This window comes from Eubalaena glacialis, chromosome 19 (assembly GCF_028564815.1).
Source record: "Eubalaena glacialis isolate mEubGla1 chromosome 19, mEubGla1.1.hap2.+ XY, whole genome shotgun sequence".
Taxonomy (NCBI): domain Eukaryota; kingdom Metazoa; phylum Chordata; class Mammalia; order Artiodactyla; family Balaenidae; genus Eubalaena; species Eubalaena glacialis.
Window position 1 is genome coordinate 18,315,441 of NC_083734.1, and position 18,915 is coordinate 18,334,355.

The 18,915-nt window shown below is 36.1% G+C and overlaps 3 protein-coding genes across 6 annotated transcripts in view; 1 reads left to right on the forward strand and 2 right to left on the reverse strand.

Moving 5' to 3' along the window:
• NF1 (neurofibromin 1) overlaps positions 1-18,915 on the forward strand; it is a 250,231-nt gene that overhangs the window by 169,769 nt on the left and 61,547 nt on the right. The gene's annotated exons all lie outside the window — the stretch shown is intronic.
• Positions 5,329-6,654, reverse strand: OMG (oligodendrocyte myelin glycoprotein). Its single transcript, XM_061176199.1, has one exon. It carries the CDS (start codon positions 6,652-6,654, stop codon positions 5,329-5,331), a length of 1,326 nt encoding a protein of 441 aa, XP_061032182.1.
• Positions 14,511-16,001, reverse strand: EVI2B (ecotropic viral integration site 2B). The gene has a single exon (XM_061176232.1). The coding sequence runs from the start codon at positions 15,925-15,927 to the stop codon at positions 14,572-14,574; it is 1,356 nt and encodes a 451-aa protein (XP_061032215.1). The 5' UTR covers positions 15,928-16,001; the 3' UTR covers positions 14,511-14,571.

Genomic DNA, 18,915 nt, shown 5'->3' on the forward strand with positions numbered 1-18,915 from the left:
TTTCAGTACACTCAGAAAAAGGAAGTAAAGTCACAAGATTTATTATTTAGAGATCCCAGAAACGTCGCCAGGGGGTGGGGGGGTGCACAGTGAGCTGGGGGAAGAGCAGTCCTCTGCCCCAGTTCAAGAGATACAGTACAGGGTAGGAAGCACCTCTTGTAAGTTGGTTGGGATGACAGTCACTTAACTTTGTACAGGCTCGACTCTAAGTGCTTATTTTAAAAGGTGCCCCAGGAATAGCAAAGTGGGAACTTCTGGTGGTAATCCTAATTTGAGTCCTTATCTAAATGTCCAGACTCTGGGTATGTGTAGGGTTGTCATACTGTAAAATGCTTAGGCAGCAACTCAGAATAGCTGTTTTCTCATTGCAATTGCCAATTGCTGTCCCAAAGAGTTGTACCAGTATGTGAATGTGACTATTTCCTAATGTCTTCCCCAGCATTGATTTTTTTTTTTTTTTTTTACTTTTAAAAAAATTGCTTGCTGTTTTAGTAATAAGCGTGGTATCACATTTTATTTTTATTTCTCAGTTATTATGTGGTTTGCCATATTCCCATATACTTATCAATCCCCATGCTTCCTGTCTTTTAAACATTCTGTTTGTGTCCTTTACCCACTTGTCCATTGGGAAATCTAAGTACTTTTCTTATCAATTTTATGAGCATTTGATTAACAATCTCCTTTACGTTTTTCTCTTTGAGTATTTTTATCAGGCTCAGTGTTTGCAGCATAAGAAGTTTGGGATTTTGTATGACAAACCTATTGATGATTTCTTTGTGATTTTTTTTTTCTTTTTATAATTAAAAATAGCCTTCCACCCAGAGATTTATATTCTTTTTTATTCTTCTGCTGGTTTTAAGACTTCCTTTTTTATATTATCTTTTTTAGTTCACTATGTAGGTGTATCACATGAAGTAAGTGTTAAATTGGACTGTTTTCAAATTTTCCCAGCATTGTTTTTTGAATCTTTCCCTTCCCCTTTGATTTTTTATTTTTTTCCTTCTAAAGTTAACAGTGTCTGAGAACGCACTACATGGTAGGTACTGTTCTAAGCACTTTACACGTATTAACTCATTTTTTTTTTAACATCTTTATTGGAGTATAACTGCTTTGCAGTGGTGTGTTAGTTTCTGCTGTATAACAAAGTGAATCAGCTATATGTATACATATATCCCCATATCCCCTCCCTCTTGCGTCTCTCTCCCACCCTCCCTATCCCACCCCTCTAGGTGGACACAAAGCACCAAGGTGATCTCCCTGTGCTATGCAGCTGCTTCCCGCTAGCTGTTTTACATTTGGTAGTATATATATGTCAATGCCCCTCTCTCACTTCGTCCCAGCTTACCCTTCCCCCTCCCCGTGTCCTCAAGTCCATTCTCTACATCTGCGTCTTTATTCCTGACCTGCCCCTAGGTTCTTCAGAACCATTTTTTTTTTTTTAGATTCCATATATATGTGTGTATTAACTCATTTTTTCCTCACAACTACCCTGTGAGGAAATGGAGGCACAGAGAACTTCATATGTGTCCTGTGCTCTAATTGTGCTATCATTTCTATATTGTAGTTATCTTCCTTTCTATTTATATGCCACTACCATTCTGTCTTAATTATTATAGCTGATGAAGAAAGGCTAAGATACTTCTTCGGTTTCTTCCTTTTTCTGTTCTTGCCTGTGTATTTTTCCAGATGGACTTAAGTGTTTTATTCTAACAAGAATCTCATTGGAATGTTTGTCAGAGTTGGCTTAATCCATAGATTATCTGGAATTAATCACATCTTTACAACATCAGTCAAGGTGTGTCTACTGTGCTTAGCCTTTGTGCCTTTGGACATTCCAGATGCTGAAAAAATACTTACTGAGTGAAAGAATAAATGAATGGGGAGACCTTTGTTTATCGTCTCCATCAAGTCTTGGTTTATACTTCTCATTAACGGTTTTTAACTTTTCCCCATTTGGTCCTGCACATTTCATGTGAATGTTATTTCTTGGCATTATATATTTTGGTTTGTTGTTGCTGTCATGAATAGTATCCTTTTCCTGTAATTTTCTAATTATTTGTTGCCAGAATGTGAGAAAACCATTAATGTTTGCATATTTATTTTGTTGTTATTTGTTTAAAGTTGTTCTTCTGAAGGCATTCCTGAGGAATCCTTTGGATAGATAATTATTTCACCTGTTAATAATAACCATTTTGGGTTTTTCCTATAATTTTATTTATATCTGTTGTCTTTTATTCTGGAATAATGTTTAAAAGATTGATGGTAATGGGCATTGTTGTTTTGATTCTGGTTTTAATAGAAATATAATTTTTCACTTTTAAGCATGACATTTGCAGTACATGGTATCATTCCTTATCTAGTTCTTACAATGTATTTCATAAGGAATAATCTTATAAAGGTTTTAAACTGACTTTTGTGTGACATTTTTGGTGTAAAGGAATTTGCTGTTGCTTCAGAACGTTGTTATGGAAGATTATTGAATAGCACATATTTGTCATCTTTTAAGTTAGGCATAGAAGACATTTTCTCATCCTGCTGTGATAAGAGAATGTTTCTCTGACTTTCTTCTGGGTCCCCGTCTCACTAACATCTGAACCTGAATCCTGGAGGGTGAAGGATCAGGGACTGAAGCAAAAAATATACTATTTCATTTTCTTGCTCTTAGAGTGGCGCTTGGGTGTTTACATATGTGGGAATTTCTCAAAGCACTGGGTTTGGACATACACATATAATAATACTAACAGCAAAATTACTGCGTGTAGAATGTGGGGAGCCAAGACACTGTGATAAGACTGTATATGAATTATGCCATTTATTCCTCAGGAAAAAATACCCACTATGAATAATTTCTGCCAACCCATATGACTTAGGGCATTGGTAACTTGCCCAGGGTTGTACAGTTGAGAAGCGGCAGAGACACGATTTAGGCCTAGAACATTTGACACCAGAGCACAATACCCTTCACCACTATTTTATCCCTTACTGCATTTGCTTTTGTGTTTGTGCTCTTATTTTAATTCTCTTGACTGGGGAGAAACAAAAGTTACTTGTAAAATGAAATCAAACCTTAGGTATGGATGGATGGATATATAACTTATGAGCTTGAGAGATAAACACTGAGGATAATGCATTTTGAAATGTTTATGGAGCCCAATAATACGGTAGTTCTTGTTTGAGTGGCAAATACTGCTCCCGCCTCCATCAGTCATGATAAGAACACAATTTCCTTAGAAGGAAGTATGTAAATACTGTAAGGCTAGATAATACTTCTTTCTGAGGACTTAAGAGTCTGTGTGGTTGACATATGTTGTACGTGTAAATTTACTGCATTTTTTTCTCTGCATTTTGCAGACACATCATTAAGATTGGCATAATTTATAGGTGCTGCTAATGCTATAGTACATAATTTCACTTTTTGGTCACTTTTCCTCATAGGATTTCTAAGACAGCATTGAATTTTTGGCACCCTCAGAGTGAAAGACAGTTACCTTTAAGAAACCTACTTTCTGTGCAATTCAGTGTGTGTGGTTTTTTAAAACAAGATGCAAGTATGTGGTAGATTAGGAAATATCTAAGCAATTAGCCTCTACCATTGATGGTGAAGATACTAGATTGTTGATTGGGAGGGAGGAGAAACAGCTTGCCCATTTTCAAATCATTTAGGGACTATTTCAAATAATTTCTTTTCTTCATGGTGAGATTCCCTCCTGACAATAGTGAGCCAGTTAGGTTTGCCAGGGCAGAAAAATGTTCAAGAGTCACTGTACTAAGTCAGTATAGGAGAGGAACTGCTTCATTGAACCTTAAAAGTAATTTTTCCATGAGCCTGCCCCTTAAAAAGAAAGAAAGAAAGAAAAAAGAAAGAGCACATTAGAAGGTTGTTACTTTTCTCTGTCTCTGAGTAGAAATGCTTCCAAATGTGGAAAGAAATCTTAGTTTTAAAATTCCTTAGGAAGGAGCCCCAAAATTTCTATCTGTAGTCTTTTACCAACTCTAAGAATGCTTGAAATAGATTCTTCCTTATGTCTCACAAATTAAATTCCTCTTTGTGGCTCACCCATTTCAGTTATGCTGTCTTGCATTTTAATCTAGCCGTGTTTCTGGGTCTCTTTTTCTGACTCTTGGCTATTACTTATGTTTTTCTCTGATTCAAAAGATGGCTTACTTGTGTATTTGTAGAAAATTCTCAATTTTCTTCTAGTTGAAGTCCCAGTGCAGTTTGGAGTGTCAAGATCTGTCCCATGCCCAGCTGTAGGCCTGTTGTCTGTTTTATTGGGTTCATCACCTGGTCGTAGCACCAAATGAATCCCAACCTTCTTTCCCTTTCTCCTTTCCTTTTCCTTCCCTTCCTTAGTATTGCCCATGTTTGTTAGACCCCCATGATTTTATCCTGAAACTAATCTTATTTTTAACTTAGGTAAGTCAGATTCTAACTTCTGATGTGTAAAAGATAAATTTCCCTCTCCTGCACATAGAAGGCTTTTAATTTTTTAAATATTTTAATTTTCCATTAATGAACAGTCTGTTAAATATGCACTAAAACTGTTCCTTTACATGTCTTTAAGCTTGAAATTTTTATTACATTTTTAATACTTCTCTTAAATACAAAAAACAACGCCATTAAACTTTACTTATTAAAATGCAAAGCCTAGTGTATTCTAGCTTTTTGAAGAGCTTTTGTCCATTATATAATCTGTAAAGTAGCCAAGAGTTCCTCAGAAGCAGGACATCATTTAGATTTAAAACAATCATGGCTTGTGTGCAAAATAATGATGTGACATAACCATTCGTGGGGAGGCAACCACAGTTTTACTCTACGTAGTGACAGAACTCTTGGATACCTCCAATATTACATTTACCATAAAGACTTTACCAAGGTACCCTAGAACAAAAAAAAGGTTAAGTCATTTTGATTCTACCAAGTAGATTAAGTTGGTATGACTAGAAAGCCAAATGACACAGTTATGAGCATAGACCTTTTATTTTTTCCCAGATGTTTGACAGTGTAAACATACATAAAATACATATTAAAGTTGAGATGCTTTATATTTTGTGCAGTAAATTGAAGCCTTAAAAAGAAAACATTTCATTAAAAAAAAAGAAACTCATTAGTTTTACTTCATTAAGACAGTAAAATAGCAGCAAGTACCAAGACATTGTGCACTTCTTTATTTAAGACGAGTTGCTTCATTTACATCAGAGTCAGAAATGTAAGACTGGCTTTCTTGAATACTTAATATAGCTTGAGTCACTGGTTAGATAGGGGCATATTTTCCCAACTCTACATCAGGGAGGAGTTCTTTCATTAATTTCAGAAAATGCAGACCCTTAGCCAGCCAGCATGACCACAGCATTGAGCATTAAGAGAAACGAAGCATTTACTTTCCAAGCACTTGCCACAGAAGAAGGTAAGCGAGTCTTTACATTTGTGGTTGTCTCTTCCCTCCGTAAGTTAAGGGTTGTGCTTTGTTGAGGCATTTCAGAGAAATTATTTGGCATGCCACTAGTAATACTTAGGGTCATGGGTGTTGGGGATGATTTTGTTGAGCTAGTGAGGCTTGTGTTTGTAACCATTCCATCTTGGAGGTGAATAGTTAGAGTTGCAGCTGCTGCTTCATGTGAATTGATCGTTTCTGTGGATGTATCTTCTGGATAGGGCACAAAAGCCTTGTCAGTGCTAGTAAAGGTGGTGTCTTTGCTTAGAGAGGCACCAAACGTTGTTTCCTTTGTTCGATATTGTTTAGGTATTTTGGTCACTTTGGATTGAGTTACCATACTCAGAGAGTTAATGGTGTCCACTGTCTGCATCCCACTTACAGTGAACAAGCTTGAGGTAAATCCAGAAGGTGTGGGGTATATGTTATGTTCCTTCAAAGGTGATATTTGGCTAGAACAGAGAGTCCCTATTACATGGGCTTTTGTTTCCATCATCCACTTAAGTAAGTAAGTAATGTTTTGTTTATGGTCACATGACCACCTGTTATTGTAAAGGGTTATCTCTTGCAACTGGAAGAGTTGGTCAAAAGCTTGATCTGGAATGAATGTGAACTTATTGTTGTGCAGGTAAAGATGTGTGAGATTTGTCAGGTTTATTAATGTTCCTGGAAGGATTTGTGTCAAGGAATTGTTAGACAGGTCCACAATATGTAGTTTGGAGGGCATGTTGGTTGGAACTGTCCAGAGTTTGTTACTACTGAGGTTGAGAACCTCAAGACTTCTTAGTGTATTTTTAATGAGGACAACCTTTTCCAGCATATTCTTAGAAACATCCAGATATTTAAGGTTCCACTGATAAGCAGTATCAGATTTTTCAAGCAGTTTAATGTTGTTGTTAGCAGCAGACATGTTCCAGAGGGACCGAGGTAACTGAGCAGGCAAGCTTTCAAGCCTGTTGTTTGAAATGTCCAGGGTCCTCAGATTGGTGTACTGGGTTAACTGGTTATGCAGATCAGTAAAGTGGTTATAAGACAGATTTAAATGGATAATATTCTCTTGCAGTCCAGATGGTAATGTAGTCAAGTTTCTGCCTGAACAGTCCACATGCCTTTGCCTCTCGGTGCATATACATTGGAGAGGGCAAATGCATAAAATACCAGGTGTGAGAAACAGAAGGATGAACAGGCTGGGAGACATTTTCAATATCTGATATTCCATCAAAGCCTGGAAACAAACAGATACACCCTTCTTTTAATATGCAAATACAATTAGGCATCTGCATGGGTCAGTTAGCATTAGGCAAAATTTTCAATAAACCTCGTTGTTGTTGAGTTCTTTTATAATTGTTCCAGTGATTAAACTAACAAAGCTCCCCTTCATTTATAGTCCAAATGCTTAATCCTTCAATTGGGGCTATGTGATAGAGAGAGACTCTCTCTCCCTACTGTCTTCTGCATTTTCTCATTTATTTTCTCCCTTCTTTTACCATAGTCTTTCTTATTTATCTTCCCAGAAAGTTGATATTATAAAATGGCATTCTCGGCAAATAAAGAGTCGGAATCTTAAGCTATTACTATTTTTGATAATATTCTTCCTTACTCAGATGGGAAAAAATGGCTGTCGTGTCTGTTTTGGTTGTTTTTTTGTTTTTTTTGGTTTTTTGTTTTTTGTTTTTTTCAGATCTCTGCAGTAATAAAATAGTCAATGTGTATGTAGGATGAGATTTTATTTAGATATTAAAACAATACTTTGAAATACATCTTTGTCTTTTCAGGATAAATATATCCTTGCAAAACATTTTAAGGCACTTGAAAAATCTGACCAACACCATACCTTTAAATCTCACATTTTATAAAGTGATTTCTTTTCTGTATATTTCAGTGCCGATTCTAAAGGAAAACAATGTGTATATTTACAAAGTGAATGAATATTAGAAAGAAATCCCTCAACTGACACTGCAGCAAATTTCTGGTGCATGCACTTGCTATTGAATATATATTCAATCCTAACGTGGACTTTCTCTTAAGAAAAGGAAAAAGAAAAAAATTCCGAAGTCGATTTTTTACTGATTTAAATAACAGCTTACCATAGCGTTGTCTTCTACATCAGCATCTCATTTTCTCCGGGAAACTTAAGCTTAAAGGTCGCCTTGTTCTGGAAAGTAGGAACCGCTTCTGGCCGTGGGCTGTGCTTGCCTGCTCAGCTGCATTGTGTTGCTGTGAGCTGAAGCTCTGCAACCACCTGATCAGTGCCACATAGGAGGACTGCAGAGCTGTCATTGGTGCTGACTCAAATTTATTGCAAGAGGTGCACACGCAACAGAATGGACCAAAAGAAATTTTTTTTTAGTTTAGTGTTGAGTGTACCCATATATCTCAGATTTGCTGTAGGATGGAAAACCTCGTGCACATTAGACCTGGCCTTTATTCATTTCTGTGTATTTGAGCTTAGGCTCCACATTTTAACATTCACCTCGTGAAGAATTTGTGGTTCTTTTTAATGCGCCTACTCTTCATTCATTTTATACATTGAAAAATGTTGAAAATGAATTTGACCTTCCTTGTGGATGGTTTTCTAAGATGTTAGTTTAACTATTTTTAACTCTGCCTTTTTATCTTTTCTAAAATGGTACAATTGTCTTACCACTTTTTAAAATAACATATTACAATCTGTTTGATTTTTTTATGTACCCCCCCCCAGCCAAATATGGTGATTATTATATACAGTCAGGTTTTCAAATTTATCAACCACCTAACTGTTCATCTTTTGGAGAAGTGCGAAAGTACTTAAATATGATTATTTTGTTTTTATCTTTCTGATACAAAGGCTTGTTTGACCCAGGCTATGCACAAACGAGGCTACATTTTTTAATGAGCATCTGATTCTTTCAATTATCAGTTCATGTAGTAAAGTAAATGTGTTTTATTTTATGTCTTTTGGGTTAAGGATTTTTTTCTTCATGAAATTACTTTGGTCAGTGGATATGAATATTGTTGTCTCCAGAGACATCTTTGGTACTATATGAATGACCATTTATTTGATTTTATGTTTTAAGAATAATAGCATAAATTTTAGTTGATTTCTTCAGAATGTTTCACATTTTATCTTACTGAGAAAACAATTTACATTGTTTTTAAATTACATGAAATAATGTAAAAGGGAAAACTTTCATTAGGGGCTTTATAAAATAAGACCAGATTTATGACAGCTTCTGCTCCACTCTTTAGTGGACTGATTGTGTAAATAATCTGCCAGAACTTGAATCTAATTTCTAGAATAGCCAGTTTACCTTAGAAAAGAAAACAAAGTCATGACATTTTCTTTACCAAATTGTTACCATTTAAAAACCAGCAATTATTAGCACGTTACATGTAAGGAAAATCTCTTTATGCCTATTTACTAAATCCTTTGTTTTTCTCTAAATTACATTTGCCATTTTTTAACCCCAAAGTTTACCCTAAATAGAATTTATTGTATTAAAAATTGAAGTTTATTTTCTTAGAAAAGAAACTATACTCTAGGAGTCATCTTTTGTATGAGATTAATGTTCCTCAAAAAGTACCTACATTTTTAAAGTCTGAAGTGTTAGAAATTTACTACTGATTAGATACTTTATTCCCACTTTACTTTGAGGGTTCAGCCTTGGACTCTTAATAAGATTCTTTCTATGGATTTCAGAAACCAGTCATCAGTCTTAGTGCTTAAAAATAATGTGTTAAAAATACAACATTCAGCAATATTGTTGTGGAAATAAGGAATGACTGTTTTGACGTTTAGATTTCTTCCATTTCAGCTTCTGTGTATGTTAAACTTCAAGGGATGTGACTGAGGGTCAGTTTACCAAACACTTAAATCTCTCCTTTTAATTTTAGGAAGTCTCATTACATCCATGTGGAAGTAGAGTTCTCCAGTTCCATTATACTTATTGGTGTTTTTGTTTGAAAGAAAGAACATGTTATTTCATTATGGATCATATGAATTAGGGTTTAGGCTGTATTGAGATCAGATTTTGCAGCGTATAATAGAAAATTCCAATATAATAGTAGTGGCAACGTTTCTTATTTCAAGTTTGGGGACATACCAAATTGCTTCTGTTATTCAAAGACTATTGTAAAATTCTCAAAAAGAAAAAGAGGGTGGAAGTATTGCCTACAGCCATATGGCCCTGAATGTGCCAGATACTCATCTAATCTCAGAAGCTAAGCGGGGTCAGGCCTGGTTAGTACTTGGATGGGAGAAAAAGGGGGGAGTACACTTTAGTGTACTTGAATCGTAACCATCTGTCCTTATGATTTTAGAAGTTCTCATGAAATAAAACAATAGTATATCATATTACTCCAAAAAAAGAATAATTTTTTGTAGGCTTAAGTGTTTGTTACAACTTATTTTAGATGTTATTCAGACACATTACATTTTAGATAAGTCAACTATTCTAGACTAAGCAGTAAATTAACTTACATATTCTTTTGTGAAGCACACCGTTCTAGGATGCATTACCCCAACATTGTGAAAGGTATAACAAATTACCTGCCAGGGCGCAACTATCCCATATTAAATCAACAGTTTGGAAACCCAATCAGTTTATCTTTGTTACTTAAGTTGATAACATTTGTTGTGCTTCTTTGAGAGTAAAAGTATTATATTCTCTATTTTTGGTAATATAGTTGGCTATTCAGACTGAACTTACTGCTGAAAACAGCTAAGAGTACTGAATAAAGTATTTTAAAAGCATGGAAGAACTGACAAGATAGAAATTATCAGGTCAAAATTCAAGTGAATCAATCCTTTCTCCTACCTCACCACCCTTTTTCCCCCATGTCACGGGCTTGTTGCCAAAACTCAGTCACTTGTTCCCTAGAATGTCCCTCATCTGGATTAATCTGTTTGCTTCCTTGTGAAGATTTAATTTGTTCCTCTATCCCCCATATTTCCTATAAATGGTTTCTAACAGCATTAACATAATTGCTTATTTGTATCATCCTATAATAGTTTCAAAATAATACCAGTATTGCTACAGATACTTAGATTACAGACTACTGAATAAAGTTTGACTCTTTGCAGCCTTATTTGTTCTTAGAATACATTTCACTAAGGATGTATAATCAATTCTGTGTCCTAATGCACCTTGAAATAATTGTTTTCTCTATATTTTTATGTCACCAACTTTACATAAATTTAGCTTCATTTGTTTCAGTTACTTATCAGTTTTTAGGGACTGCTTTAGTCAAAACTGTATAACAAGGTATATTCAGGGAAATCTTGCTTCTCTATCCCCTCCACCCTATTCCCTTCCTCCTCTTATTGGTGACTATTTTTATTAGCTTTTGGTTGTATCTTAACAGTATTTCTTTTTGAAAAAGAACAAAAATATGTATGTATGTATCATATGTTCTTATCCCCGCCCTCCTCATATAAAAGGTTGCATACTAAGTAGACTGCTAACACATCTTCTTTTCTTCTTAATAATACACCTTGAAGATCACTCCATGCCCGCATATGGGGATCTTTCACATTTATTTCATGATGCATAGTACTCCATTTGGGAGTGTACCATGGTTTATTAACCAGTGCCCTGTTGATGGGCATCTGGATTGTTTCCAGACTTTTGCTGTTACAGATAATGCCACAGTGAATACCCTTGCGCCTAAGTAATTTTATATTTTGTCCAATGAGTCTTTGAAAAAAATTTCTGTAAGTAGGATTGCTGAGTAAAACGGTAAGCGCGTTTGGAAATTTTCTGGATATTACCATATATTGACTATACCATTTCGCAGTTCCACCAGCAGTATATCAGGGTGTCTAGTTCTGTAGAGCCTCACCGTAGACTTTGTTGCTGAACTTTTGGATTTATTTCCATCTGATGGGTAATAGTATCTCAGTTTAATTTTAAATGCATCTTTCTTATTATAAGAAAAGTTGTATATCTTTATATATGTTTTTAAGGATCATTTAAATTTTTCTTCTGTGACTGTCTTTTATATGTTTTGCATGTTTTTTCTAGTGTGTTGTGGGTATCCCCCCCCCAATCTGTATTTAGGTTTTTTAAACTTTAGGGATCTTAGCCCTTTGTCTTAACTTAAGTTGCACATTTTTTCCCCAGTTTGTCCTTTGTCTTTTGACAAAGGTATGTTTTTTCTTTTTTAATGGTGTTTGTTTTACGTTTAAAAGTTTTATGTAATTGGACTTCCTTTTTTTTTTTAATTAATGCTTCTGGATTTTGAGTCTCAACTAGGAAGGTTTGTCCCACTTTCAGATTATAAAGGAATTCACTCATATTTCTTCTATTTTTTTATATAATTTTATATAATTTCATGTTTTATATTTATATCTCTGATTTATTTGGTGTTTATTCCAATGTAGTATGAAGTATGGATCCAGTTTCATCTTTTTCCAAGTACCTATCCAGTTGTCCCAATACTGATTTGAGATTTGAGTCTGTTTCTGGACTTTCCATTCTGTACCATTGATCTGTCTAATCATGTACTAATATCGCAGTGTTTTACTTATAGGTGCCCATATATTTTGCTACTTTACTTTTTGTTCAGAACTAAGTAATAACAACAATTAGAGTCACTCTCATCTAATTCATTGTGTTGCCCACCACCAACACCAAATGGAATACATGTGTGATAAATGTATGTTGCAATGTGTGAGGTAGGTGCTCTTTGGTCCTACATTAGTGAAAAGAATGCTGAACCAGGAGTCAGGGAACAAACTCAGCTTTCACTACCACTTCTAAGCAAGTCACTTACTCTCTCTGGGCCTGTTTTCTCAGCATTTAACAAATAAAAGGAGCTGAACTAGATGGTCTTGAGGGTTGTTCTGAATCTGGTTAATGGGATCTGGTAAGAGCACCACTGGTGTGTAGTATGTAGTTCAGTCTACCTTTTATTCCCCTGTGCCTTATCCTTTTGCCGTAGTCATGAAATAAACTTTCTCTTCTGAATCCTGCTTCTTTAGTCTTTTCTGTAGGTTTTTCTTTATTCCAGCATTTTCTTTTCTCCTGTGTTTCTTTAGCTTGCATTTCTTTCTGCTGATTAGGCAAGGATTGCCACTGTTTGGCTGCTCAGCTTCCACTGACCTCAGTGGGGAAAAATTGCATTCAGTAAATAGGAATTACTTTCCCCCTGGCAGAGAATTTCTTAAAAAACAAAAAGAAGCTGCTGACAGGAGTCTGTTCTTCTGTTGTACAAAGAACAGAAGGAGAAAAGCTGCCTCTATAGTGTTTGAAGAAATCAGACATGACTATAACCAGGTCGTCAGCTCTTGATTTGTCTATGAGGGTTGGTATTTCCCAATACTTCTCCTTCAAGAGGTCAGGAAAGAAAGTGATGAAATAGAAGAGCAAAAGTGTGGAAAGAGCCCGTTAGGTAACAATCCTATATGTAAAACAAGAAAGGTTATGATGATTTCAGGCATGTCAAAGTCTTGACCAAATATAAAAACTTTATACCTTATTTACCCTAACTGGAATACTTAAAATTCAAACGAATAAGAGGAAATTCTTAACCTCCTAATTGTTGCTAAATAAATTAACCTCAGAAATGGTAAGTTTGAAAAATACATGAAAGAACTTTTTAATGTGGAAGACAGAGGAAAACCAATGTAATATGACAATAAACATCATGCTTATTCAAGAAAAATAAGAAGTGCAAAGGAAGCGTGTCTGCAGATAAAAAGTTTTAAGAGTCAGTCAGGGACTCCTTAAAAGATTTAAAGGGAACATTGTATATAAAATTTCAGTGTCCAAAAGTCTGCTAGTTTTTATTAAGATGGAGCTTTATTGGTTTCTTGAACACCAGTGCTGCCGGTAAATACTATATTTTATTCTGAAAAATCCCAGAACTATGAGAGGTTCTCCAAGGGTAGGTTACCACTATGGCCTCCGTCTTTCATTCTAAGTGACTGTCCCCCGAGTTCGGGTGGGGTAAGGCGGGAGAATGTGCGCTTTTGGGCAGAGGAGCACTTCTGCAGGCACGGGCTGGCATCTCCACAAGGATCAGCCAGTGGACTCTCTCCGCCTTAACTTTGACAAAGGTTGGGCCCGCCCCTACTCTGATAACTCAGATTTATCACTTGTCAGGTAATGAATAAAAGATGAAATTCTGTGTAAGAAAGGTAGTTTAAGAGTTTTTTAAAGTTGAGAACCATCTGTATTTTGATACAATCCTTTTTTTCCTGAAAAAAGTCGTCTGAATTTGGAATGAAGCCGTAGAGGTTTGGTTTTTTGTTTTTTGTTTTTTTTTCTTTTATAAGATTTCATTTTTGGGGGGTGCTTGAGGCATATAAAGAAAGTTTGGGAATTCCCTGGCAGTCCAGTGGTTAGGACTCCACACTTTCACTGCCGAGGGCCCGGGTTCAATCCCTGGTCACGGAACTAAGATCCCGCAAGCTGTGCAGCACAGCCAAAAAAAAAGAAGAAGAAACTTTTTAAAGTGGCTAGTTCTAAACTTTGTGTTCCCCCAACAAGATAGGAAAATGTCTACATTTTATGGTGTGTGCTCATATTTTTTTCAGAGTAAATGTCCCCAACTCAGCCCCCCCAATTTGATGCTTTAATATGTTTGTCTGACAGTTTCCAATGAGAGCTAAAAGGAAATTTATTCTCAAATAGACATGCATTTTAATCTCTCATCCCCACAAACTTGGAATATTTATTTAATACCCGAGGTATTAATTTAAAACTTACAGTTTTGTTTAAAACTTGGAGTGTATATTTAAATTCTCTCACACACACACTCCCTCAAACTTTGAAATGGAAAAATAAAATTTTATTTATTCAAGGTAACTTTATACACAGCTTTTCAGGAGAAAAATATCTATTGGGTAATAATAAGTATATGTAGATTGCTTGTTTCCAAAATGGCTAAGTTATTGATACACATACCATCCACATATGTAAAATGTACTGTACATTAAAGTTAGGACCTATAGCCAGTAAATAGACCACTGTTATATAATTTTTTTTAAAAGTTCCACTTATGCACATAGGCTTTGAGCAGATTTCAGGTAGTTCCCAAATAAAAATCAAAATTGGCTACCAATTGCCATTTAATGTATTTCATCACGTGAAGAAAAACAAAAGATTGGAGTCCTTTGAGAAGAATAGAAAATCAGCTAAAAAGCAAGTAGTAGTTATAACAGTTCTGCAGGTGGGGGTGGCAGGGATTCATTGAGATTTTGATCAGAGTCAGGAGGACTAGGGAACTGCTGACACTGGATCTCCTGGTTTGTCATAAAATCTCCTAGAGGCAGGGTCAAGTTAAGTGAGTCAGGGGGAGGTGGAAATGACTGTTTGAACTCAGAATCATGATCTTCACAGACTTGATTGAGGCAGTCCAGAGATGGTGGGAGATTGGTGGAATCATTTGGAAGAGGAGATACAGTTGTCACTGTGGGTCTGTCAGATTGGTTACTCTCCTGTCCTTCCAAATCAAGAAGGGGAGGAGGTGGTGGAGGCGGATCTACATCATCTGAAGAGGAAACAGCAGTGCCAATTGTTGATCCATCAGCACTATCTTCTGATGTACCATTTGCTTGATCTTTTATTTTCTCTGTTTTGGGAGTGTTAGAATCTTCAATGTTTTCATTTGATTCAAACAACTTAATTTCTAAGTCATCTGCTAAAAGTGTGCTTTTGCTTGGTTTCCAGGCTGTAAGTGAAACAATTGATGTACGTTTTGGGAACACTTCATTTTCTCTAATGTTATCCAGACATACGTCAGGGGTTTCACCATCAGCAAATGGAGACCTACCTGCCCAATTTTGATCATTTAACACTGGTTTTCGCAAGCATTTCCACAATACAATCATGATTATAGCTACCACCATAGAAGTCAGAACTAAACCAATTAATATGACCGCTGTTGAATTAGAATTGGTTTTCTGTGGGCTCTTGTTTTTAGTGGTAGTTTCTAGGTTGAATCCTGGTGTACTCCTAGGTGAACTTTTGACAGTTGGTGTTGGTTGTATGGATAGATTATGAGCAGTTGGCGGTATTGATTTTCTAGAGGAGGTGTGGGTAGATGATGGTTGTTGAGTGGGAGTATAGACAGATGGTGGTGGTTGTCTGGTAGAAGAATGGGCAGATGTTGATCGTTGTCTGGCAGAGGTGAACACAGGTAGTGCTGTTCCTTGGGAGGAGGTGTTGGCCATTGGTTTTGGTTTTCTGGTGACATTATAGGCAAGTGGTTGTCCAGCAGAAGTATGTGCTGCTGGTTTCCCAGAAGACACATAGACAGCTGGTGTTGGTTGTCCAGCGGCAACTTCGGCAGTTGTTATTGGTTGTCCAGAAGAAAGGTTGTTGAATTGTGTTGGTTGACCCGAAGAATTCTCTGTTGTGCTTTGAGAATTAGCCGAGACATATGGCCTTGATGATCTAAGTAAAGTAGACTGTGGTTGCTCCTCTGTTGTAGTTGCTTCTGTCTCTGAGAAAAAAGTATCGTTCAGATGTCCACAAAACAAAATTATGGTGAAATATTTGGGATCCATTTCAGAATGTTTCCTCTTTACCAGTAGTTTTATAATAAAAGAGAGAAAGACAATTAGATATCATTTACTATCTGGCATAAAGTAGGTAGGTACTTGATGAGTATCTTTCCTAATTTAGACTTGATACACTATAGGCTAATGTGATCAACTCTTAAATATACTCTAATTTATCATATAACATTTGGAATTCATAGGCAGTGATCTCTCTTAATTCTTTCATAAGATCTGTACTTGGCCCTGCTGCCCCTGTAGGTTTATTACATTACAGTCCTTCGTTTCACAGTCATACATCTCAAATGCCTAGGCTCTATATGCTGGTACCATGTGTGTGCATGCTACTTTTTCCTCTGCTTACTACTAGAAATACATTGATCCTGCTGCCTCGAAGGACACCAGTAACCGTCTATTACCTAATCCAGTGGTCTTTTCTTTCTCTTTTTCTCCTCTCTTGATCACATTTGACACTGTTGATTACTCCTTCACTGCTATTCGAGTAGCTCTTTGTAGTCATCTTTCTTTCATGCTCATCTCACTAGCTCCTGTCTTTCTCTTGCATCCTAAATATGGTACTTGATAACTTGATATGTATTCTGTCCTCACTCTTAACTACTTTTCTTAATCCTGAATCTGTAAGGTTTCAGCTCTTACCTTTATGCTCTAACTCCCAAACCTGTATGTCCAGCCTAAATTTCCTTAATTCTTGTTCCATCTGTGTGACTTCTTGGTGGACATTTCCATGTATATATCTCACTATCAGCAAATTGAACATATTAAAAACAGTATTCATCTTCATCTCGATAGTGACTCCTGTCCTAACTTCTCTATTTTTGTTAATGGTACTACCTTTGTGAGTTTCTCATGCACAGAGTCTATTGTATTAAGTAATCTTTGCAGCAGCATCAGTGTCCAGCACAGTGTCTTTATACTAGGGCCTCGTATTTTTAAAGGATTCAATTCAACTCATAGTCCTAGGCTCAAAATCCTAAAGTGCTCTTTGAATCTGGTTGAGTAAGTAGTCTTGCTGCTGCTTTCACTTATTAATTGATAAACACCACCATTGTGTCAGGCCCTGTTCTGGTTTAGGAGATAACCCCCCAATTTTTTTTTAAGTTTCTATTGGTAGAAACAATAAATAAACAAATATAATAATTGGTAAGTTTTCTCACAAAGGTATGCAGAAGATGCACAGAGGAACTAAGCTAGCCTGGGAGGGCTTCAGGGAAGGTTTCTCAGAGAAGTAAAACTTGAACTGAATCTTGAAAGGTCTATAAGAATTAATTAAGCAAATAAAATATTCCAGCCAGGGGAACAACATAAAGGGCCTAAGAAAAGAAGGCATGTCTATAAGTTTGTGGGACGTGGCAGATGCTAAAACTTGAAGAGTTTTAAGTTCCAGTTCTACTTCTACCACCTAACTACCTATCTAACCATGAGAACTAGTCACTTAATCTCTCCTGTTCTCAAATGCCTTCTCTCTCAAGTGAGGATAGTTTTCAGCTCTGTGTGTAATATTCTTGTTTTGCACATCATTAAACATAATGGTAACTATTTGGTTATTTCTTAACATTAGGGAAAGGAACATCTCAGGGTTTTAGATCCTGGTCTATATGATTTGAAACTATAGTTTTTCTCTGATTTTTAGGCCAATCTGAGAGAGATTTGATGGTCTGTGCAAGATACAGTAATAGGAGAAGAACAACTCCCTCAAGTTTTGCAAATAGATTTTTCAGCATATTTGAGTAGTTTTCATTGCTTACTCCTCTGCCACTCGGTACACAGTAGGAGAAAAGACGTGATTTTTTTCCTGTACAGTCTCTTTATTTTCTCTGTAATACTTCAAGCCTAAATTTTAAAATATTTCTCCTTTAAACCCCCTGCACACTGCTGATGAATTAGTCTTCTTACAAGCATGTATGATCAGGTTGCTGTTCCCTTGCTTGAGAGTTCCCCATTGCTGTCAAGATAAAAATTCTAAACTGAATTTTCTTCCACCTGGCTCGAGTTTACCAGTCCAGATTCATATCTCATGACTGAAACTTCTCATTCCTCATCTCACATACTTCCTGAACACACACTTTTTTTTTTTTTCTTAAACAGACACTTTTCATTATGCTATTTTTCACCCTCTGAGACTGTGTTCTTTTTTCCAAACCCAGCCTCTTCCCCCTCTGGCTGCCTAACTGAACCTGTCCTCGTCTGTCAGACCTCAGCTTAAATTCCCTTCTTAGACCAAATTCTCTGTGACTGACCACAGCCCAAAGAGCTCAGCCATTCCCTGAATCCCCGAAGTTCTTGTTATCTTTATAGTTCCTTAGATAATTCTTCATGTATGTACCTCACTCACACTTCTTTTCTCTTAAATAATTGTGTTTTGTAAATTACTTTTAACGTTTTCTTTTTATTATCCCCACCCCCTCAAACAAGATTTTAAAGAACTGTGAAGAAGGCAGAAAGAAACAAAGAAAATTCCTTATCTAGAACATCCTATGTGTTGCACCATCTCAGGTGTTTTACATACTTCATTTCATTTAACCTTTAAATAACTCTGAGAAAGATGGAGTAATCCTTGATTTATAGATAAAGAGACAAATTCAAATGCTTTAAGCAATTTGCCGAATGTTATATCATTATTAGTGACAGATTGGGAATTTATACCCAGGACCACCTGATTCCAAAGCATATGCTCTGTTCTGCTACCCCCAAACTGCCTCATGTTTTTATATTTTGATTCCTTTACAGCAGAGTGCTGTATATGTTAGCAGCTCAGTAAACGCTTAACCTATATTGGGCTTCTTGGTTCTTTTCCATGTCAATTTTTCACTGTTTATTAATACTTGTACCAGAATGTAAGCAGAGAAGGTGAAATCTGAGTTATTAAATTATGCTTTATATCAACTTTGCAAAAGGTTTAATAAGGAAAAAATTTGAAACTTTTGGCATAAATATGGGAATTTAAATCATCTCTAGTTGGTTATCATCCATGCAGTT